The sequence below is a fragment of the Rhinatrema bivittatum genome, unplaced genomic scaffold, assembly GCF_901001135.1.
Source record: "Rhinatrema bivittatum unplaced genomic scaffold, aRhiBiv1.1, whole genome shotgun sequence".
NCBI lineage: Eukaryota > Metazoa > Chordata > Amphibia > Gymnophiona > Rhinatrematidae > Rhinatrema > Rhinatrema bivittatum.
This window is the reverse complement of record NW_021820363.1, coordinates 1-23564: the sequence shown is the minus strand read 5'-3', so window position 1 is coordinate 23564 and position 23564 is coordinate 1. Positions and strand designations below refer to the sequence as shown.

Below are 23564 nucleotides of genomic sequence, written 5' to 3'. Positions count from 1 at the left end.
TGTCCCTGTTCTACTATGGCACCCACCACTAGACATACCTTGAATGTATGGTCAGTTTGGAGGGAGAAACTGGTGGGCACGTCTTCATATTTCCTTTCCTCCTATCTTTTTCATAATATCACATTTGAGCCTGGCCTCCCCTTCAATCCTTTCCCACCTGGAGGCAAAGAGGTCTTACACAAATTGCCCATTTTATCTCGAATGACAAAATTATGCCCTTTGCTGAGTTGAGAACCAAACATGATATACCTTTACCAGCTTCTGTACTTACCTCCAGATTACCCATTTCATGACACAGCTACAGAGGCGACCTCAATTGGCACTTAAACGTTCCCTCTTTGAGGGATATTGCAATCAACCCTTGAAGTTAAAGGGCATGATTTCTAAAATATACCACTTATTAAACACTCGATTACAGACTGCACCTAACCATATTTCAGCCTGGGAGAGGGACCTAGACCTCTCACTCGCAGAGGAACAATGGTCTTTAATATTTGCAAAGATCAAGACAGTCTCCCTATCCTCTTCCATAGTGGAACACAGCTATAAGGTACTATTTAGATGGTACCTATCACCTGATTGTCTCTGCAGGTTTAACCCTGGATGTAGTGGTTTGTGTTGGAGAAACTTCTCACAAAAGGGCTCCTTTAGGCATATGTGGTGGGACTACAAATATGTTCAGATTATTTGCGGGCAATTAGAAACTCTTATGGTGGATATTCTCAAAATACCAGTACATAGAAATGACGGCAGAAGAAGACCAAACGGCCCATCCAGTCTGCCCAGCAAGCTTTCACACTTATTTTTTTCTCATACTTATCTGTTACTCTTGGCCTTTATTAGTAACCTTATGGTTCTATTTACCTTCCACCCCCGCCATTGGTGTAGAGAGCAGTGCTGGAGCTGCATCTAAGTGAAGCATCAAGCTTAACTGGTTAGGGGTAGTAACCGCCGCAATAAGCAAGCTACTCCCACGCTTATTTGTTTACCCAGCCTGTGCAATTCAGTCCTTGTTGGTTGTTGTCTGAATATAAATCCACTTTTCTTCATTCCCCAATGCCGTTGAAGCAGAGAACTACGCTGGATATGCATTGAAAGTGAAGTATCAGGCTTAATTGATCCAGGGTAGTAACCACCGTAACAAGCAAGCTACACCCAAGCTTATTTGTTTACCCAGACTATGTAATTTAGTCGTTGTTGTTGTCTGAATATAAATACTCTTTTCTTCATTCCCCCTGCCGTTGAAGCAGAGAGCTACGCTGGATATACATTGAAAGTGAAGTATCAGGCTTATTTGGTTTGGGGTAGTAACCACCGCAACAAGCAAACTACTCCCCGCTTTTTTGTGAATGCAAATCCTTTTTTCCACGTTTCCTCTTGCCGTTGAAGCTTAGAGCAATGTTGGAGTTGCATTAACCGTGTGTATGTTTATTGAATAAGGGTATTATCTCCAGGTAGTAGCCATCATTCCCGCTAGCCACCCACTCTTCATTCACATCCTCTAGACTTTATGGACCCACAGTGTTTATCCCACGCCCATTTGAAGTCCTTCACAGTTTTGGTCTTCACCACTTCCTCCAGAAGGGCATTCCAGGCATCCACCACCCTCTCCGTTAAGAAATACTTCCTGACATTGGTTCTGAGTCTTCCTCCCTGGAGTTTCAAATCAAAGGCACTTCTTTGTCTACCCAATGAAAATCTCTCCATCCATTCCCAGACTTTTATTCAACATTGTTGTATTGCTTTACGAATGGAAATATTTTATTTATTTGGGAGTTTTTCTATACCGAGGTTTGGTACAAGCCTTCACTCCGGTTTACATTTGCAACAATTTTTACAGTATAATGTTAATAGTAGTGATACCAGAATAAGTCATAATAGTGAAAGCAAGTATCCAGTATAACGTTAATAACAGTGGCACTAAAGTAACTGTCATAACAGAGTAAACAGTAGATATTAAGTTGAGGTTGAACATCAATATAACACTAATAACAGTGGGTGGAAGGGAGTGGACAGTGGAGTGCCTCAGGGATCTGTATTGGGACCCTTACTGTTCAATATATTTATAAATGATCTGGAAAGAAATATGACGAGTGAGATAATCAAATTTGCAGATGACACAAAATTGTTCAGAATAGTTAAATCACAAACAGATTGTGATAAATTGCAGGAAGACCTTGTGAGACTGGAAAATTGGGCATCCAAATGGCAGATGAAATTTAATGTGGATAAGTGCAAGGTGATGCATATAGGGAAAAATAACCCATGCTATAATTACACGATGTTGGGTTCCATATTAGGTGCTACAACCCAAGAAAGAGATCTAGGTGTCATAGTGGATAACACATTGAAATCGTCAGTTCAGTGTGCTGCGGCAGTCAAAAAAGCAAACAGAATGTTGGGAATTATTAGAAAAGGAATGATGAATAAAACAGGAAAATGTCATAATGCCTCTGTATCGCTCCATGGTGAGACCGCACCTTGAATACTGTGTACAATTCTGGTCGCCGCATCTCAAAAAAGATATAATTGCGATGGAGAAGGTACAGAGAAGGGCTACCAAAATAAGGGGAATGGAACAACTCCCCTATGAGGAAAGACTAAAGAGGTTAGGACTTTTCAGCTTGGAGAAGAGACGACTGAGGGGGGATATGATAGAGGTGTTTAAAATCATGAGAGGTCTAGAACGGGTAGATGTGAATCGGTTATTTACTCTTTCGGATAGTAGAAAGACTAGGGGACACTCCATGAAGTTAGCATGGGGCACATTTAAAACTAATCGGAGAAAAGTTCTTTTTTACTCAACGCACAATTAAACTCTGGAATTTGTTGCCAGAGGATGTGGTTAGTGCAGTTAGTATAGCTGTGTTTAAAAAAGGATTGGATAAGTTCTTGGAGGAGAAGTCCATTACCTGCTATTAAGTTCACTTAGAGAATAGCCACTGCCATTAGCAATGGTTACATGGAATAGACTTAGTTTTTGGGTACTTGCCAGGTTCTTATGGCCTGGATTGGCCACTGTTGGAAACAGGATGCTGGGCTTGATGGACCCTTGGTCTGACCCAGTATGGCATTTTCTTATGTTCTTATGTGTAATGTGTGCTAGTTCGAAGGTAGTTCATTAAGGTCTTGATATGAACAAAGGTGGACAGGACAATGAATTTCAAATCCTAATGTGATAGAAGTGCTTGGTGTTGTGCATGTGATTGTGTTGCTGAGTCTCGTGTGTCTGTGTAGTTTAACCAATGCCATCTTTGTAGGCTTGTTGAAATAGCCATGTTTTTAGTGATTTTTTTGAATTGTTTTGCATCCTTAGGTATTCTGGTAGTGAGTTCCATAGCTGGGGTCCTGCTATTGATAAAGCTCTCTGTCTTGTAGTGGTTAGTTTGGCAGATGAGACCGGGGGTATTGCGAACATTGCTTTGTTTGTGGATCTGGTGTTTCGTCAGGGTTTATGCTGTTGAAGAATGTTCTTTAGGGTGGTGAATTCAATGTTGTGCATTGATTTATGTTGGATCGTTAGTGTTTTGTATTCTATCCGTTTTTCGAAGGGTAGCCAGTGAAGTTGTTTTAGTGTTGGCGTGATGTGGTCGAATTTTTTGTGACCGATTAGAATTCTTGCGGTGGCGTTTTGAAGAAATAGCCTTCTCCTGGAAAAGATCCATATGGCCCGACCTTGGCAGAGGTCCTGAAGAGGTTGGACACCACCTGCATCATGTATAAAATTACTGCAGCTGAACAACATAGACTGGACAAGTTTCACAAGGTCTGGAAGCCTTATCTAACCTGGAGGGGAGATGGCTGCACATGGCATCGGCCCGGCGGGACTGACACAGGGCTCCACCAACATTAATGAGACAGCCGACCTCTTCTGTATCCAACCTCTACACTAAGAATGGCTTTGAGAATATTCGTCTGTCGCCTTTATTATCTTCCTAGGTTTATTGTCGTCAGTGACCAGTGGTTATGTTGATGTTCGAGAGAGCCGCGTGTCGGGAGGTAATAATTCGTAAATTTGAATTGTTACCCTTGACAATTGTTGATGTATCAGCCTACGGGCAAGGAATGCAATAAAACCCAACTAATAATCTGATTGGACGCATCCAGCCAATAGCAAAAGAGATATTTCCCAGCCTGAAGACCTCCTTCCCCTCAGTCGCATGATACAAATTTCACTCATTCCTTCAAGCACCCCCCCCCCCCCCACATTGCCTGCATATCCTCACCCATCCCCCAACTCCCTCCCCAATCATCTTATAAACTCCCTCCCAAAACTTGGAATGATTCAGCCTCTGAGCTATCCTGTGCTATTCTTCAATACCTCACTTACCAGTGCCAGAGCCGGAGCCTCAGACGCACGCAATGGGTCAAATATGTCACCATATCCCCAGCACGGGAAAACTGTGAGCTGTCGCGTCCCTTATGAAAGTCTCTACAGACGCGCTCGCCGCTTATAGTAAACCTGAAGAGAAGCCTGCACTCCCTAGGGCGCTTACAACCACTTTCTCCTCAGGTCCCTATGAACTAGTAAGAATGGCAGACTATCCCCAGCACAGCACCCGCCAGAGCGCTGCCAGGCAGCAATGACTTCCTGATGAGAAAAACTTAACGCACCGCAACGGGTCATAGAAGACATTTACGCACGCGAAACCCATAATGCATCCACAGAACTTTTGCAAACAATGGGGGTCATTTTCTATCGCTTATCGCGTGCAATACGCGGCTATCGCAAGCGAAAAGTCCCTTTTCGCTTGCGGGGGGCGGAGTCGGGGCGATGAGGGGAGGAGTCGGGGCTACGAGGAGGCGGACGCTGCGATGTCTTCGCTGGCGGCCATAAGGTAAACACCGTTATCGTCACCAGTAGCGCGCCCAATGCGAAAGCCGGCGGCGATAACACCTCGGTGGTGCGATGGCTGCCGGCTTTCGCAGGCCCGCCCCCCTGTTTTCGCTGGATTCACCATTCTGCGTTAGGACGGTGAATCCAGGCCAATATCCTCAGATTCAAACATCCGTGCTGTGAGTCTTGCAGGGAATTGCAAGGCGAAACGTATTTGTTTTTGAAGAAGAGCCGAGCAGAGACAGCATTATATATTCTTTCCTCTGCTGAGACGCCTTCCACAAACAGTCCTGGAAAATGCGGATGCGTTGCAACTTGTAGAATAACTCTGATCTCCTCCCATAGGCCTGCATCATCACTTCTTTGTGTGCAAAATTTAACATTTTTGCAATGAGTGTTGGAAGCCGGGAATTATTAGCGGTCCGGGACCCCCTACGACGAGCACGGTCCGGGACCCCCTACGACGAGCACGGTCCTAGAGCTGAAGTCCCGCCTCGAGCAGCCACACTGCGTTCTTCCACAGACTCACAAAACGCAGGTCGTTATTTCTCCTCGCACGAAGCTCTGAATCCTCCCGTTTGTTACCTTGGAGTTGCAGTGGTTTCTCCATCGTTTCATTTTGGTTTTGCACGCCAGAGTCCTCCTTCCGCCCGCGGTGTCTGAGCGGGGCTCCAGGTCAGAGAGGGAATTTTTTAAATCAGAAATCTGATGTGAAATTGCTGTCCTATTCTCGTTTAAAGCCGAAGCCACCGCCGCTGCTTCCTGAGTCACAGGTCCCGGTCCCGCTCTTGATCCTCTTGCTGCCACCATCTTAGATGTTCCACCGCCAGCAATTTATTTTCGTTTCCCGCCAATCTTTGCCGGCATAACTCCAGGAGATGGTAAGGCAGCGAGCGATCTGTCGCCATTTGTGGTATAGGGGGCTCTGTTTTGCAGCTGCTGAGGGCCCCCGATGAGTGGGACTGGAGGGGATGGCACTCGGAGCCCGGGATTCAGCGTCCCCTCCCCTCCCCCCATCACTGTTATTTTATGCCCCTTGTAAGCTGGCTTCAGGCTTATTTTGTGAATGGGGCAGGTTAGAAATGTAAGCACAGGGAGGGCAGCAGCTTCCTGCCCTCCTGGGCTTCTGCTGCCGCCCTTGCTTGGTTCATTGGGCCCGGAACTGCACCACAGATGCCTCCACGGGCACCGCACCAGCTTTCTGGGCAGAGGGGGGGTTTCCTTATTACAAACACAGAATGAAAGGGCTTTGGGTAGAAAGCGCGATTTGTTGCAGGCAATATTTCTCTGTAATCCCTTGCATTGCTGTGGAGAGGCTGCGCTATAGAGAGGAGCAGCTCAGGACACGGCTTGTCAGCAGGAAAGAGAGGGAGGAGGGCGACATGAGGAGAGGAGCAGCTGGAGCTGGGGTGAGAGTGGCAGGATGGGGGGGAGGGCGACATGAGGAGAGGAGCAGCTGGAGCTGGGGTGAGAGTGGCAGGATGGGGGGGAGGGCGACATGAGGAGAGGAGCAGCTGGAGCTGGGGTGAGAGGGGCAGGATGGGGGGGAGGGCGACATGAGGAGAGGAGCAGCTGGAGCTGGGGTGAGAGTGGCAGGATGGGGGGGAGGGCGACATGAGGAGAGGAGCAGCTGCAGCTGGGGTGAGAGTGGCAGGATGGGGGGGAGGGCGACATGAGGAGAGGAGCAGCTGGAGCTGGGGTGAGAGTGGCAGGATGGGGGGGAGGGCGACATGAGGAGAGGAGCAGCTGGAGCTGGGGTGAGAGTGGCAGGATGGGGGGGGGGGGCGACATGAGGAGAGGAGCAGCTGCAGCTGGGGTGAGAGTGGCAGGATGGGGGGGAGGGCGACATGAGGAGAGGAGCAGCTGGAGCTGGGGTGAGAGTGGCAGGATGGGGGGGGAGGGCGACATGAGGAGAGGAGCAGCTGGAGCTGGGGTGAGAGTGGCAGGATGGGGGGGAGGGCGACATGAGGAGAGGAGCAGCTGGAGCTGGGGTGAGACTGGCAGGATGGGGGGGAGGGGCGACATGAGGAGAGGAGCAGCTGGAGCTGGGGTGAGAGTGGCAGGATGGGGGGGAGGGCGACATGAGGAGAGGAGCAGCTGCAGCTGGGGTGAGAGTGGCAGGATGGGGGGGAGGGCGACATGAGGAGAGGAGCAGCTGGAGCTGGGGTGAGAGTGGCAGGATGGGGGGGAGGGCGACATGAGCAGAGGAGCAGCTGGAGCTGGGGTGAGAGTGGCAGGATGGGGGGGGAGGGCGACATGAGGAGAGGAGCAGCTGGAGCTGGGGTGAGACTGGCAGGATGGGGGAGGGGTGGGTGCTGCCCCCCGATAAGGAAGGGGTTTAGCTATGCACAGGGGGGGGGGGAGCCAGCCCTGCCCTGGGTGTGAGTGCCCCGGGCAGGGCCACGAGGCGCTGCTGCTGGTCAGCGCGCACCGAGAGCCCCTCCCCGAGCTCATATAAGGGCTGCGCCGCAGGCAGGAGGCAGCTCTTAGCTGCATAAGAGGCAGGCCCGGCGGCTGAGAGCCTCCCTCCTGCTGCCGGCAAGCCCCGGGCTTCAGCATGGCCTGGGCCGAGGACGAGGAGAGCCCCGGCGAGAGCAGCGACCCCCCCGGGCCCGGGCCCGGGCCCCTGCTCCGCCAGCGGCAGGCGGCCAACGCCCGCGAGCGGGACCGGACCCAGAGCGTGAACACGGCCTTCACGGCGCTGCGCACCCTCATCCCCACCGAGCCCGAGGACCGCAAGCTCTCCAAGATCGAGACCCTGCGCCTGGCCGCCAGCTACATCGCCCACCTGGGCAACGTCCTGCTGCTGCGGGCCGAGGGGGCCGAGGGGGGGCCGGCCTGCGCCGGCCCGGGGGGGCCGCGGCCCCGCACCATCTGCACCTTCTGCCTCAGCAACCAGAGGAAGGGGGTGAGTGTGCGCGCTGACAGGGGGCACGGATCCGGGGAGAGAGAGAGAGAGAGGACGAGGGGGCAAGTATCCGTGCATCCTGGGAGGGAGAGAGAGAGGACGGGGGGGGCAAGTATCCGTGCATCCTGGGAGGGAGAGAGAGAGGACGAGGGGGCAAGTATCCGTGCATCCTGGGAGGGAGAGAGAGAGGACGAGGGGGCAAGTATCCGTGCATCCTGGGATAGAGAGAGAGGGCAAGTATCCGTGCATCCTGGGAGAGAGAGAGAGAGGGCAAGTATCCGTGCATCCTGGGAGAGAGAGAGAGGGGCAAGTATCCGTGCATCCTGGGATAGAGAGAGAGGGCAAGTATCCGTGCATCCTGGGAGGGAGAGAGAGAGGACGAGGGGGCAAGTATCCGTGCATCCTGGGAGGGAGAGAGAGAGGACGGGGGGGGCAAGTATCCGTGCATCCTGGGAGGGAGAGAGAGAGGACGAGGGGGCAAGTATCCGTGCATCCTGGGAGGGAGAGAGAGAGGACGAGGGGGCAAGTATCCGTGCATCCTGGGAGGGAGAGAGAGAGGACGAGGGGGCAAGTATCCGTGCATCCTGGGAGGGAGAGAGAGAGGACGAGGGGGCAAGTATCCGTGCATCCTGGGAGAGAGAGAGAGAGGACGAGGGGGCAAGTATCCGTGCATCCTGGGAGGGAGAGAGAGAGGACGAGGGGGCAAGTATCCGTGCATCCTGGGAGGGAGAGAGAGAGGACGAGGGGGCAAGTATCCGTGCATCCTGGGAGGGAGAGAGAGAGAGGACGAGGGGGCAAGTATCCGTGCATCCTGGGATAGAGAGAGAGAGGGCAAGTATCCGTGCATCCGGGGAGAGAGAGAGAGAGGACGAGGGGCAAGTATCCGTGCATCCTGGGAGGGAGAGAGAGAGGACGAGGGGGCAAGTATCCGTGACATCCTGGAGGGAGAGAGAGAGGACGAGGGGGCAAGTATCCGTGCATCCTGGGAGGGAGAGAGAGAGGACGAGGGGGCAAGTATCCGTGCATCCTGGGATAGAGAGAGAGGGCAAGTATCCGTGCATCCGGGGAGAGAGAGAGAGGGCAAGTATCCGTGCATCCTGGGAGGGAGAGAGAGAGAGAGGGGGCAAGTATCCGTGCATCCGGGGGGAGAGAGAGAGGACAAGGGGGCAAGTATCCGTGCATCCTGGGAGGGAGAGAGAGAGGACGAGGGGGCAAGTATCCGTGCATCCCGGGGGAGGGAGAGAGAGAGGACGAGGGGGCAAGTATCCGTGCATCCCTGGGAGGGAGAGAGAGAGGACGAGGGGGGCAAGTATCCGTGCATCCTGGAGGGAGAGAGAGAGGACGAGGGGGCAAGTATCCGTGCATCCGGGAGGGAGAGAGAGAGGACGAGGGGGCAAGTATCCGTGCATCCTGGGATAGAGAGAGAGAGGACGAGGGGGCAAGTATCCGTGCATCCTGGGAGGGAGAGAGAGAGGACGAGGGGCAAGTATCCGTGCATCCGGGGAGAGAGAGAGAGAGGACAAGGGGGCAAGTATCCGTGCATCCTGGGGGGGAGAGAGAGAGGACAAGGGGGCAAGTATCCGTGCATCCTGGGAGGGAGAGAGAGAGGACGAGGGGCAAGTATCCGTGCATCCTGGGAGGGAGAGAGAGAGGACGAGGGGGCAAGTATCCGTGCATCCTGGGAGGGAGAGAGAGAGGACGAGGGGGCAAGTATCCGTGCATCCTGGGATAGAGAGAGAGGGCAAGTATCCGTGCCTTCATGGGGCAGAGAGATGTAAATCCAGGGCACAGAGGGAGGGATACGTCTGTGCCATTCCTGGGTGGGGGTCACACGAGTCTGTGCTGATTCAGAACAGAGGAAGAGGCCCCTGGAGCAAGTGAGTGTGGGTAGGGGGCGAGTGCATGTGCTGATCTGGAACAGAAAGGGGGAGCAAGAGGGCACACGGGGCAGAGAGAGGCCAAGAGGCCGTGTATTCTTGCTATTCTGGGGCAGAGAGAGGAGGCCTCCATGCCTTCATGGGCAGAGAATGGGGGCAAGTATTTTCTGATCTGGGGCAGGGAGAGGGGGCGAGGGTCTGTGCCGTCCTGGGACAGGGGAGGGGGCGAGTGTCTGTGCCGTTCTGGGGGGGCGAGGGTCTGTGCCGTCCTGGGGCAGGGAGAGGGGGCGAGTGTCTGTGCCGTCCTGGGACAGGGGAGGGGGCGAGGGTCTGTGCCGTCCTGGGGCAGGGAGAGGGGGCGAGGGTCTGTGCCATCCTGGGGCAGGGAGAGGGGGCGAGGGTCTGTGCCGTCCTGGGGGAGGGGGCGAGGGTCTGTGCCATCCTGGGGCAGGGAGAGGGGGCGAGGGTCTGTGCCGTCCTGGGACAGGGGAGGGGGCGAGTGTCTGTGCCGTTCTGGGGGGGCGAGGGTCTGTGCCATCCTGGGGCAGGAGAGGGGGCGAGGGTCTGTGCCGTCCTGGGGGAGGGGGCGAGGGTCTGTGCTATCCTGGGACTGGGGAGGGGGCGAGTGTCTGTGCCGTCCTGGGACTGGGGAGGGGGTGAGTGGAAGGAGGAGTCTGTGTCATGGCAGCACAGTGACTTGGGATAGGGAAGCAGTGACTTGGGGTAAGGAAGCAGTCTGCAGAGCCTGCTGTGCGGGGGAAGCAGTGGAAGTGAGGGGACAGATGTCTCTGCTGTCCCGGGGCAGCCCTTCTGCAGGAGCAGAGCTGAGAATCCCGGGAAGCTGTGCTTGAAACCCCAGGAATGAGCTCTGAGATGCCCAGAGAAGGCGGGGACTCATCCCAATCCCCGGGAAAAGCCCAGCAGCTTGAGCTGCAGGCACAGATTCTTTTCCTATCCCCTTGGGACCCTCGGCAGGGTAGGTAGAGGCAGCAGGGAGGAAGTGCAGGCAGGAATTCTGCTTCCTTTTCCCCTCATACACAACTCTACATGTGTGCACAACAGAAGGGGCACCTCATCACTCTCCTGACCCTCTTTGAAACAGAGCACCCCTCACTATACCATCTAGCATTCCTTTTTCATCATCATCTCCCCACTTACTTCCTGTGAACAGGACCTAGCCAAAGCCCTTTATAAGAACATAAGTGCCATGCTGGGTCATCCCGAGATCCAGGAATCCTAGGAATCCCAGCATCCTACCTCTGACAGCGAGGAGCCAGATCACTTGGAAATACCCAGCAGATCTGAGTAGATCCATTTCTTTATAAGAACATAAGTGCAATGCTGGGTCATCCCAAGATCCAGCAATCCCAGCATCCTGCCTCTGACAGCGAGGAGCCAGATCACTCGGAAATACCCAGCAGATCTCAGAGTAGATCCATTTCTTTATAAGAACATAAGAAGTGCAATGCTGGGTCCTCCCGAGATCCAGCAATCCCAGCATCCTGCCTCTGACAGCGAGGAGCCAGATCACTCGGAAATACCCAGCAGATCTCAGAGTAGATCCATTTCTTTATAAGAACATAAGAAGTGCAATGCTGGGTCCTTCCGAGATCCAGCAATCCCAGCATCCTGCCTCTGACAGCGAGGAGCCAGATCACTCGGAAATACCCAGCAGATCTCAGAGTAGATCCATTTCTTTATAAGAACATAAGAAGTGCAATGCTGGGTCCTTCCGAGATCCAGCAATCCCAGCATCCTACCTCTGACAGTGAGGAGCCAGATCACTCGGAAATACCCAGCAGATCTCAGAGTAGATCCATTTCTTTATAAGAACATAAGAAGTGCAATGCTGGGTCCTCCCGAGATCCAGCAATCCCAGCATCCTACCTCTGACAGTGAGGAGCCAGATCACTCGGAAATACCCAGCAGATCTCAGAGAGTAGATCCATTTCTTGTTACTCACTCCCAGGGATAGGAATGGTTTTTCCTACTCTCACAGGACTTTTCCTCCCAGAACTTTTCCAAACCTCTTCACCTTGACCACGTTCTCTGGCACCAGATCCCCCAGCTTGAGAGTGCACCGAGTGACAAAGCACTTTCTGTGATTTGTTTTAAATCTGCTGGCTCTTAGTTTCATGCAGTGTCCCCTTGTTTTAGTATTAAAAGATAAATAACCGTCCTTTATTTACCCATCCACCCCACGCATGATTTTATAAACCTCTGTCATGCCCTCTCTACCGATTGCCATGTTAAACTCCTCCTGCTTCCTCCCTAATCTGACTCTTCTTGCCGTTTCATGAAGATAACCTTCTTTCTTTAGACAAGGTAGTGCTATATTTGAGGGTGAAGAAGCATGCGCTATAATTAGGCTGAATACGTCTCTGAAAGAAACAGCTGAATTAAACAAAAGTACTGCAGCCTGTCAAGAACCTTAAAGGTGAGAGCAGGGCCCATCTGCTCCTTCCTGGTATAATAGCGGGGATCCCACCCGATCTCTGGCTTTTCCCTTACAGGTGAGAGCAGGGCCCGTCTGATCCTTCCTGGTATGAGAGCGGGGATCCCCCCCGATCTCTGGCTTTTCCCTTACAGGTGAGAGCAGGGCCCGTCTGATCCTTCCTGGTATGATAGCGGGGATCCCCCCCGATCTCTGGCTTTTCCCTTACAGGTGAGAGCAGGGCCCGTCTGATCCTTCCTGGTATGATAGCGGGGATCCCCCCGATCTCTGGCTTTTCCCTTACAGGTGAGAGCAGGGCCCGTCTGATCCTTCCTGGTATGATAGCGGGGATCCCCCCCCGATCTCTGGCTTTTCCCTTACAGGTGAGAGCAGGGCCCGTCTGATCCTTCCTGGTATGAGAGCGGGGATCCCCCCCGATCTCTGGCTTTTCCCTTACAGGTGAGAGCAGGGCTCGTCTGCTCCTTCCTGGTATGAGAGCGGGGATCCCCCCCGATCTCTGGCTTTTCCCTTACAGGTGAGAGCAGGGCCCATCTGATCCTTCCTGGTATGAGAGCGGGGATCCCCCCCCGATCTCTGGCTTTTCCCTTACAGGTGAGAGCAGGGCCCGTCTGATCCTTCCTGGTATAATAGCGGGGATCCCACCCGATCTCTGGCTTTTCCCTTACAGGTGAGAGCAGGGCCCGTCTGCTCCTTCCTGGTATGAGAGCGGGGATCCCCCCCGATCTCTGGCTTTTCCCTTACAGGTGAGAGCAGGGCCCGTCTGCTCCTTCCTGGTAAGATAGCGGGGATCCCCCCTGATCTCTGGCTTTTCCCTTACAGGTGAGAGCAGGGCCCGTCTGATCCTTCCTGGTATGAGAGCGGGGATCCCCCCCGATCTCTGGCTTTTCCCTTACAGGTGAGAGCAGGGCCCGTCTGCTCCTTCCTGGTAAGATAGCAGGGATCCCCCCCGATCTCTGGCTTTTCCCTTACAGGTGAGAGCAGGGCCCGTCTGCTCCTTCCTGGTATGAGAGCGGGGATCCCCCCCGATCTCTGGCTTTTCCCTTACAGGTGAGAGCAGGGCCCATCTGATCCTTCCTGGTATGAGAGCGGGGATCCCCCCCCGATCTCTGGCTTTTCCCTTACAGGTGAGAGCAGGGCCCGTCTGCTCCTTCCTGGTATGAGAGCGGGGATCCCCCCCGATCTCTGGCTTTTCCCTTACAGGTGAGAGCAGGGCCCATCTGATCCTTCCTGGTATGAGAGCGGGGATCCCCCCCGATCTCTGGCTTTTCCCTTACAGGTGAGAGCAGGGCCCATCTGATCCTTCCTGGTATGAGAGCGGGGATCCCCCCCGATCTCTGGCTTTTCCCTTACAGGTGAGAGCAGGGCCCATCTGATCCTTCCTGGTATGAGAGCGGGGATCCCCCCCCGATCTCTGGCTTTTCCCTTACAGGTGAGAGCAGGGCCCGTCTGATCCTTCCTGGTATGAGAGCGGGGATCCCCCCCGATCTCTGGCTTTTCCCTTACAGGTGAGAGCAGGGCCCATCTGATCCTTCCTGGTATGAGAGCGGGGATCCCCCCCGATCTCTGGCTTTTCCCTTACAGGTGAGAGCAGGGCCCGTCTGATCCTTCCTGGTATGAGAGCGGGGATCCCCCCCCCGATCTCTGGCTTTTCCCTTACAGGTGAGAGCAGGGCCCGTCTGCTCCTTCCTGGTATGAGAGCGGGGATCCCCCCCGATCTCTGGCTTTTCCCTTACAGGTGAGAGCAGGGCCCGTCTGCTCCTTCCTGGTATGAGAGCGGGGATCCCCCCCGATCTCTGGCTTTTCCCTTACAGGTGAGAGCAGGGCCCATCTGATCCTTCCTGGTATGAGAGCGGGGATCCCCACCCGATCTCTGGCTTTTCCCTTACAGGTGAGAGCAGGGCCCGTCTGATCCTTCCTGGTATGAGAGCGGGGATCCCCCCCCGATCTCTGGCTTTTCCCTTACAGGTGAGAGCAGGGCCCGTCTGATCCTTCCTGGTATGAGAGCGGGGATCCCACCCGATCTCTGGCTTTTGCCTTCACATTTTTGTAAGCATCCTCTCTGCTTATCCCAGATTTCCTTGAATTCTGTTTTGGCCTTCGCTGCTCCTCGCTTGAGACTATTCTGTGTTCTCCGCTTTTCTAATGTTTCTCTTCAGTCTTCCCCCTTGAAGCTTCATTATGTGACCTCTTCTTCCAGAATAGTTTTTCCTCTGAAAAACGTTTGCTTCTTGAACCAGGGCCAGCAGGACCATTAGACAGGATGAGGCAGTTGCCTAGGGCGGTGTTAATGGGTGCGGCACTGCCGAGGTAGGCAAAGGCGCGATTTTCAAAAATGAGAAAGAAGGGATAACAGCAGTCAGGGAGCACTGAGAGAGAGAGAGAGAGAATCCTGTAAGAGGGCGACCATCAGTCTCTATAATCTACCACTATCACAGGGCACATTCAAATCAGGCTGGGTTTGGGGTGGGTGGCAGTGTTAAATTGGTCTGCCCAGGGCAGTAAAGATCCTTGCACCGGCCCTGGTCACAGGCAGAACTGGATTTCAGCTTTGGATTCAGCTGGGTGCCATATCCTTACTCCTTTCTGAAACGTGCATGCTGCACAGTAACACAGGCACAAGCAGAGCTGGATTTCAGCTTTGGATTCAGCTAGGCGCCATATCCTTACTCCTTTCTGAAACGTGCATGCTGCACAGTAACACAGGCACAAGCAGAGCTGGATTTCAGCTTTGGATTCAGCTAGGCGCCATATCCTTACTCCTTTCTGAAACGTGCATGCTGCACAGTAACACAGGCACAAGCAGAGCTGGATTTCAGCTTTGGATTCAGCTAGGCGCCATATCCTTACTCCTTTCTGAAACGTGCATGCTGCACAGTAACACAGGCACAAGCAGAGCTGGATTTCAGCTTTGGATTCAGCTAGGTGCCATATCCTTACTCCTTTCTGAAACGTGCATGCTGCACAGTAACACAGGCACAAGCAGAAGTGGATTTCAGCTTTGGATTCAGCTAGGCGCCATATCCTTACTCCTTTCTGAAACGTGCATGCTGCACAGTAACACAGGCACAAGCAGAACTGGATTTCAGCTTTGGATTCAGCTAGGTGCCATATCCTTTCTCCTTTCTGAAACGTGCCTGCTGCACAGTAACACAGGCACAAGCAGAGCTGGATTTCAGCTTTGGATTCAGCTGGGTGCCATATCCTTACTCCTTTCTGAAACGCTGCACAGTAACACAGGCACAAGCAGAACTGGATCTCAGCTTTGGATTCAGCTAGGTGCCATATCCATACTCCTTTCTGAAACGTGCATGCTGCACAGTAACACAGGCACAAGCAGAAGTGGATTTCAGCTTTGGATTCAGCTGGGTGCCATATCCTTACTCCTTTCTGAAACGTGCATGCTGCACAGTAACACAGGCACAAGCAGAACTGGATTTCAGCTTTGGATTCAGCTAGGCGCCATATCCTTACTCCTTTCTGAAATGTGCATGCTGCGCTTTCAGCTGGCATTTGCACCGAACATATAGATCAGGAATTTTTTTGTTCATGTTATGAAGGAAGATTAAATATTTTTCCTGTATTAGCAATGTTTTTATGCTTATAATGTTGCATCCCATCTGGAATTTTCTGTTCAATGCAGGCTATTACTACTTGTACATAAATAAAACTCATCCCATTTTATGTTGTGAGTACAATTACGTGATCAAGACAAATTTTATTTCTTCTAAAGCCCAGCTGTTCAATTGGTAGAGAAGCTTTGTGTGATAAAGGTGTGCTCACTTCCTGACCTACTGCATGCTCACTCCAGAGGTAACAGGAAAGTTACTCCGCTATTCAGCGTATTATAGTCAGGCGTTCAGCTGAATGTACCCGAATAGCATTATCCAGATAACTCTAGCATAGCACTCCCAATAACTTTATCCTGATAATGCCACAGTGCCCCACAATGCCTCTTTTCTAAAGCAGGCAATGAGTTACCCAGACAAAATTTAAATGGAGAGAGGGGGAAAATGTTGGAAACCAAGTAATTGTCCAGGTAACACCTGCCATTACCTTGACAAATCTTTTGAATATGAACCTCAATGCACAACTGTGCAAACTTTCTGAAACATGCAAAACCAATACCTATTCTACAACATTATATGGTCACTTTGGCTTTCTAGAGCACCACATGGCTGCTCTCACTCCTGGAACACTGCATGGTCACTGTGGCTTCCTAGAGCACCACGTGGCTGCTCTCACTCCTGGAACACTGCATGGTCACTGTGGCTTCCTAGAGCACCACGTGGCTGCTCTCACTCCTGTAGCACTATGGTCACTGTGGCTTCCTAGAGCACCACGTGGCTGCTCTCACTCCTGGAACACTGCATGGTCACTGTGGCTTCCTAGAGCACCACGTGGCTGCTCTCACTCCTGGAACACTGCATGGTCACTGTGGCTTCCTAGAGCACCACATGGCTGCTCTCACTCCTGTAGCACTGCATGGTCACTGTGGCTTCCTAGAGCACCACATGGCTGCTCTCACTCCTGTAGCACTATGGTCACTGTGGCTTCCTAGAGCACCACAGGGCTGCTCTCACTCCTGTAGCACTATGGTCACTGTGGCTTCCTAGAGCACCACAGGGCTGCTCTCACTCCTGGAACACTGCATGGTCACTGTGGCTTCCTAGAGCACCACATGGCTGCTCTCACTCCTGGAACACTGCATGGTCACTGTGGCTTCCTAGAGCACCACATGGCTGCCCTCACTCCTGGAACACTGCATGGTCACTGTGGCTTCCTAGAGCACCACATGGCTGCCCTCGCTCCTGGAACACTGCATGGTCACTGTGGCTTCCTAGAGCACCACATGGCTGCTCTCACTCCTGGAACACTGCATGGTCACTGTGGCTTCCTAGAGCACCACAGGGCTGCTCTCACTCCTAGAACACTGCATGGTCACTGTGGCTTCCTAGAGCACCACATGGCTGCCCTCACTCCTGGAACACTGCATGGTCACTGTGGCTTCCTAGAGCACCACATGGCTGCCCTCGCTCCTGGAACACTGCATGGTCACTGTGGCTTCCTAGAGCACCACATGGCTGCCCTCACTCCTGGAACACTGCATGGTCACTGTGGCTTCCTAGAGCACCACATGGCTGCCCTCACTCCTGGAACACTGCATGGTCACTGTGGCTTCATAGAGCACTGCATGGTCACTGTGGCTTCATAGAAGCACAGAATATGAGGGCAGATAAGGACCATAAGGCCTGTCTGGTCTTTTCAGTTTGCTTTGTTTTGCAATGTTAGACTCCAGCTGATTTCTAGCTTTCCTGTCCCTTTTCTCTGTGCTTATCCCAGGCTTTCTTGAATTCCATTACAGTTTTGGTGTTCATCACCTTGCCTGCGGAGGCTTTTCCATGTATCCAGCACCCTTTCCATGAAGAAATATTTTCTAATGTTACTCCTGAGACTGCCACTTTGGAAGCTCCCCTCTTATCTAGAAATTTCTTTCTACTAAAAATGTTTTCTTCTGATGGATTATTTCTATATCTGAGGTATTTGAAGATCTGAGCTATCTTCCCTGTTTCCCCTCTCCTTATGTCTCATATGCAGGCCCTGCATCATTTTTGTAGATCACATCCAGGCTATCTAAAGCCTTTCTGAGGTATGGCCTCCAGCATTAGACATAATATTCCAGATGAGGTCTCACCGATGACCTGGACAGAGGCATTATTATTATTTCCTCCTTTCTTCTGCTGGTTATGCATCTCTCTGACCTTGTTGCCTTGCTTTGCTACCTTGAGCTCATCAGGCACTGTCTCTCTCCATCTTGGTGCGTATCAGCAAGGCCACCGAAGGTCGGTAACTACTTAGTGCCTCGGGCAAAGTCCCCTGGAGATTCTCCTCTGTAGTATGTGGGAGCCACTTTTGGCTATCGACATTCTGATGTACTAGTTTCCAATAAATATAAAACATTTTTTATAAATGTTCTGTCACCACTGAGAGACAGACAGAGATGACCCTGTTACCACTGAGAGAAGAAAGAAAACCCGTCAGACTGCATTGCCCTATCACTGTTGACATGCCACCAGCTTCCCTTTACACGGGCCTTTCTTTCTCTCAGAGCACTGGAAGGGAGCACAGAAGGCGGTGTCTGAGGGTGCGGGGACTGCACGCTCTGGCGACTGCCGGTGTCTGAGGGTGCGGGGACTGCACGCCCTGGCGACTGCCGGTGTCTGAGGGTGCGGGGACTGCACGCCCTGGCGACTGCCGGTGCGGGGACTGCACGCCTTGCGTCTGCCGGTGTCTGAGGGTGCGGGGACTGCACGCCCTGGCGACTGCCGGTGTCTGAGGGTGCGGGGACTGCATGCCTTGCGTCTGCCGGTGTCTGAGGGTGCGGGGACTGCACGCCCTGGCGACTGCCGGTGTCTGAGGGTGCGGGGACTGCACGCCCTGGCGACTGCCGGTGCGGGGACTGCACGCCTTGCGTCTGCCGGTGTCTGAGGGTGCGGGGACTGCACGCCCTGGCGACTGCCGGTGTCTGAGGGTGCGGGGACTGCACGCCCTGGCGACTGCCGGTGTCTGAGGGTGCGGGGACTGCACGCCCTGCGACTGCCGGTGTCTGAGGGTGCGGGGACTGCACGCCCTGCGTCTGCCGGTGTCTGAGTGTGCGGGGACTGCACGCTCTGCGGCTGCCGGTGTCTGAGGGTGCGGGGACTGCACGCCCTGCGTCTGCCGGTGTCTGAGTGTGCGGGGACTGCACGCTCTGGCGACTGCCGGTGTCTGAGGGTGCGGGGACTGCACGCCCTGCGTCTGCTGGTGTCTGAGGGTGCGGGGACTGCACGCCCTGCGTCTGCTGGTGTCTGAGGGTGCGGGGACTGCACGCCCTGGCGACTGCCGGTGTCTGAGGGTGCGGGGACTGCACGCCCTGCGACTGCCGGTGTCTGAGGGTGCGGGGACTGCACGCCCTGCGTCTGCTGGTGTCTGAGGGTGCGGGGACTGCACGCTCTGGCGACTGCCGGTGTCTGAGGGTGCGGGGACTGCACGCCCTGGCGACTGCCGGTGTCTGAGGGTGCGGGGACTGCACGCCCTGCGACTGCCGGTGTCTGAGGGTGCGGGGACTGCACGCCCTGCGTCTGCTGGTGTCTGAGGGTGCGGGGACTGCACGCTCTGGCGACTGCCGGTGTCTGAGGGTGCGGGGACTGCACGCTCTGGCGACTGCCGGTGCGGGGACTGCACGCCCTGCGTCTGCCGGTGTCTGAGGGTGCGGGGACTGCACGCCCTGGCGACTGCCGGTGTCTGAGGGTGCGGGGACTGCACGCCCTGGCGACTGCCGGTGTCTGAGGGTGCGGGGACTGCACGCTCTGGCGACTGCCGGTGTCTGAGGGTGCGGGGATTGCACGCCCTGGCGACTGCCGGTGTCTGAGGGTGCGGGGACTGCACGCTCTGGCGACTGCCGGTGTCTGAGGGTGCGGGGACTGCACGCCCTGGCGACTGCCGGTGTCTGAGGGTGCGGGGACTGCACGCCCTGGCGACTGCCGGTGTCTGAGGGTGCGGGGACTGCACGCTCTGGCGACTGCCGGTGTCTGGGGGTGCGGGGACTGCACGCCCTGGCGACTGCCGGTGTCTGAGGGTGCGGGGACTGCACGCTCTGGCGACTGCCGGTGTCTGAGGGTGCGGGGACTGCACGCTCTGCGTCTGCCGGTGTCTGAGGGTGCGGGGACTGCACGCTCTGGCGACTGCCGGTGTCTGAGGGTGCGGGGACTGCACGCTCTGCGTCTGCCGGTGTCTGAGGGTGCGGGGACTGCACGCTCTGGCGACTGCCGGTGTCTGAGGGTGCGGGGACTGCACGCCCTGGCGACTGCCGGTGTCTGAGGGTGCGGGGACTGCACGCCCTGGCGACTGCCGGTGTCTGAGGGTGCGGGGACTGCACGCTCTGCGTCTGCCGGTGTCTGAGGGTGCGGGGACTGCACGCTCTGGCGACTGCCGGTGTCTGAGGGTGCGGGGACTGCACGCCCTGGCGACTGCCGGTGTCTGAGGGTGCGGGGACTGCACGCCCTGCGGACTGCCGGTGTCTGAGGGTGCGGGGACTGCACACCCTGCGACTGCCGGTGTCTGAGGGTGCGGGGACTGCACGCCCTGGCGACTGCCGGTGTCTGAGGGTGCGGGGACTGCACGCCCTGGCGACTGCCGGTGTCTGAGGGTGCGGGGACTGCACGCCCTGCGACTGCCGGTGTCTGAGGGTGCGGGGACTGCACGCCCTGGCGACTGCCGGTGTCTGAGGGTGCGGGGACTGCACGCTCTGGCGACTGCCGGTGTCTGAGGGTGCGGGGACTGCACGCCCTGGCGACTGCCGGTGTCTGAGGGTGCGGGGACTGCACGCCCTGGCGACTGCCGGTGTCTGAGGGTGCGGGGACTGCACGCCCTGCGACTGCCGGTGTCTGAGGGTGCGGGGACTGCACGCTCTGGCGACTGCCGGTGCGGGGACTGCACGCTCTGGCGGCTGCCGGTGTCTGAGGGTGCGGGGACTGCACGCTCTGCGGCTGCCGGTGTCTGAGGGTGCGGGGACTGCACGCTCTGGCGACTGCCGGTGCGGGGACTGCACGCTCTGGCGACTGCCGGTGTCTGAGGGTGTGGGGGACTGCACGCTCTGGCGACTGCCGGTGTCTGAGGGTGCGGGGACTGCACGCTCTGGCGACTGCCGGTGTCTGAGGGTGCGGGGACTGCACGCTCTGGCGACTGCCGGTGTCTGAGGGTGCGGGGACTGCACGCCCTGGCGACTGCCGGTGTCTGAGGGTGCGGGGACTGCACGCTCTGGCGACTGCCGGTGTCTGAGGGTGCGGGGACTGCACGCTCTGGCGACTGCCGGTGTCTGAGGGTGCGGGGACTGCACGCTCTGGCGACTGCCGGTGCCTGAGGGTGCGGGGACTGCACGCCCTGGCGACTGCCGGTGTCTGAGGGTGCGGGGACTGCACGCTCTGCGGCTGCCGGTGTCTGAGGGTGCGGGGACTGCACGCTCTGCGGCTGCCGGTGTCTGAGGGTGCGGGGACTGCACGCCCTGCGGCTGCCGGTGTCTGAGGGTGCGGGGACTGCACGCCCTGCGGCTGCCGGTGTCTGAGGGTGCGGGGACTGCACGCCCTGCGGCTGCCGGTGTCTGAGGGTGCGGGGACTGCACGCTCTGCGGCTGCCGGTGTCTGAGGGTGCGGGGACTGCACGCCCTGGCGACTGCCGGTGTCTGAGGGTGCGGGGACTGCACGCCCTGGCGACTGCCGGTGTCTGAGGGTGCGGGGACTGCACGCTCTGCGGCTGCCGGTGTCTGAGGGTGCGGGGACTGCACGCCCTGCGTCTGCCGGTGTCTGAGGGTGCGGGGACTGCACGCCCTGGCGACTGCCGGTGTCTGAGGGTGCGGGGACTGCACGCCCTGGCGACTGCCGGTGTCTGAGGGTGCGGGGACTGCACGCCCTGGCGACTGCCGGTGTCTGAGGGTGCGGGGACTGCACGCTCTGCGTCTGCCGGTGTCTGAGGGTGCGGGGACTGCACGCTCTGGCGACTGCCGGTGTCTGAGGGTGCGGGGACTGCACGCTCTGCGTCTGCCGGTGTCTGAGGGTGCGGGGACTGCACGCTCTGCGTCTGCCGGTGTCTGAGGGTGCGGGGACTGCACGCCCTGGCGACTGCCGGTGTCTGAGGGTGCGGGGACTGCACGCTCTGGCGACTGCCGGTGTCTGAGGGTGCGGGGACTGCACGCCCTGGCGACTGCCGGTGTCTGAGGGTGCGGGGACTGCACGCTCTGCGTCTGCCGGTGTCTGAGGGTGCGGGGACTGCACGCCCTGGCGACTGCCGGTGTCTGAGGGTGCGGGGACTGCACGCTCTGGCGACTGCCGGTGTCTGAGGGTGCGGGGACTGCACGCTCTGGCGACTGCCGGTGTCTGAGGGTGCGGGGACTGCACGCTCTGCGTCTGCCGGTGTCTGAGGGTGCGGGGACTGCACGCCCTGGCGACTGCCGGTGTCTGAGGGTGCGGGGACTGCACGCTCTGCGTCTGCCACCCAGATGAGATCCTGTCACTGTTGACATGTCACCAGCTTCCCTTTACATGGTCTTTTCTTTCTTTCAGGGTACTCGAAGGGAGCACAGAAGCCAGTGTCTGAGGGTGCGGGGACTGCACACCCTGCGCCTGCCACCCAGATGAGATTCTTGCCTCAATTGCCACAATCTGCAAGCCAAGCCCAGAGGAACGAGTCTGTACCACTGCAAAGAAGATGGGAGTGAGAGATGCAGAGACAGGCCTGCTCCCCTCTTAACATGCAGAGCCTGAGAGACACAAGTGCGTGAGAAAGATCCTCACATGCAAAGTTTGCTCACTTACAGTTTTTGTAAATAGATATTTTGTTTTACCAAAAATACAGATTTTAAAGAGAATTAAGAGTATTGCAAAGAATGCTGGTAATTGTATTCCATTTACTCTTCATGTTCTGCAGGATGTGAAAATAAAATTATTTTTCTGATCAAACACATTTTTTTAACTTTAATTTCAAACTGAATAAGTGGAAGGGGGAGAAAAGCTAGAATAAAACCCTGGATGCGTCCCAGCGTCTGGGTATGTGCTGGCGCCCGCGGGCCCTGGATCTCTCCGTGCTGTAGGTTTCATGCCTTCCCTCTGACTCTGCCATGATATCAGCCGGAGGAGGCTGCCTCCTGCTGGAAGAGGAGGATGTGGTGCTGGGAATCGGGCCACTGAGTAGAGGGTTTTACGTGACATTTCACAGACGCACGCCCACTCGCTTCCACATTCCATTATATCTATTCAGACATTTCAGGGAATATTTGGCTGTGAATTATTCCAAGTCCTGAATTTGATCGAAGGAGAGCCCTGTGTTTCAGGGTTACTGGAGGTCACTGAACAGATGGGGAAAAGAGAACAAAGACCATTTAATTTACGAAGCCTAATATTTTCTTGATGCTCTGCAGCAGGAATGGTATAGAGTACACTTGGATTAATTTCTAGCTGCCATGTCCACACTGGTATTACTCTGGAGCAGTAATGGTGTATTCTGGGATCACTTTCTCGCTCTACTCTGGAGCAGTAATGGTGTATAGTGGGATTACCTTTTAGCTGTAATGGTGTATACTGGGATTGCGTACTAGCTGTGATGTGTACCCCGATATTACCCCTGAATACTAATGGTGTATATTAGGATTTCTTTCAAGCAGCAATGTCCACAGTGGTATTACTCTGGAGCAGTAATAGTGTATTCTGGGATCACTTTCTTGCTCTACTCTGGAGCAGTAATGGTGTATAGTGGGATTGCGTACTAGCTGTAAAATCTACACTGGTATTACTCTGGAGCAGTAATGGTGTATAGTGGGATTACATTTTAGCCGTAATGGTGTATACCGGGATTACTTTCTAGCTGTGATGTGTACACCGATATTACCCCTGAATACTAATGGTGTATATTAGGATTACTTTCAAGCAGTAATGTCCATACTGGTATTACTCTGGAGCA

At 55.2% G+C, this 23564-nt stretch overlaps 1 protein-coding gene across 1 annotated transcript; it reads left to right on the top strand.

Moving 5' to 3' along the window:
- Positions 1-7286: 7286 nt before the first annotated feature.
- Positions 7287-22565, top strand: LOC115081571 (transcription factor 15-like). Its single transcript, XM_029585999.1, has 2 exons — positions 7287-7745; positions 22172-22565. Exons 1-2 carry the CDS (start codon positions 7395-7397, stop codon positions 22244-22246), a joined length of 426 nt encoding a protein of 141 aa, XP_029441859.1. The 5' UTR covers positions 7287-7394; the 3' UTR covers positions 22247-22565.
- Positions 22566-23564: the final 999 nt, after the last annotated feature.

What these genes read in the sequence shown, in the direction of transcription:
- LOC115081571 (XM_029585999.1), top strand. Translation starts at nt 7,395, where the DNA reads ATGGCCTGGGCCGAGGACGAGGAGAGCCCCGGCGAGAGCAGCGACCCC. An exon ending in TCAGCAACCAGAGGAAGGGG is followed by an intron (nt 7,746 to 22,171) that starts GTGAGTGTGCGC and finishes TCTTTCTTTCAG; the next exon opens with GGTACTCGAAGGGAGCACAG.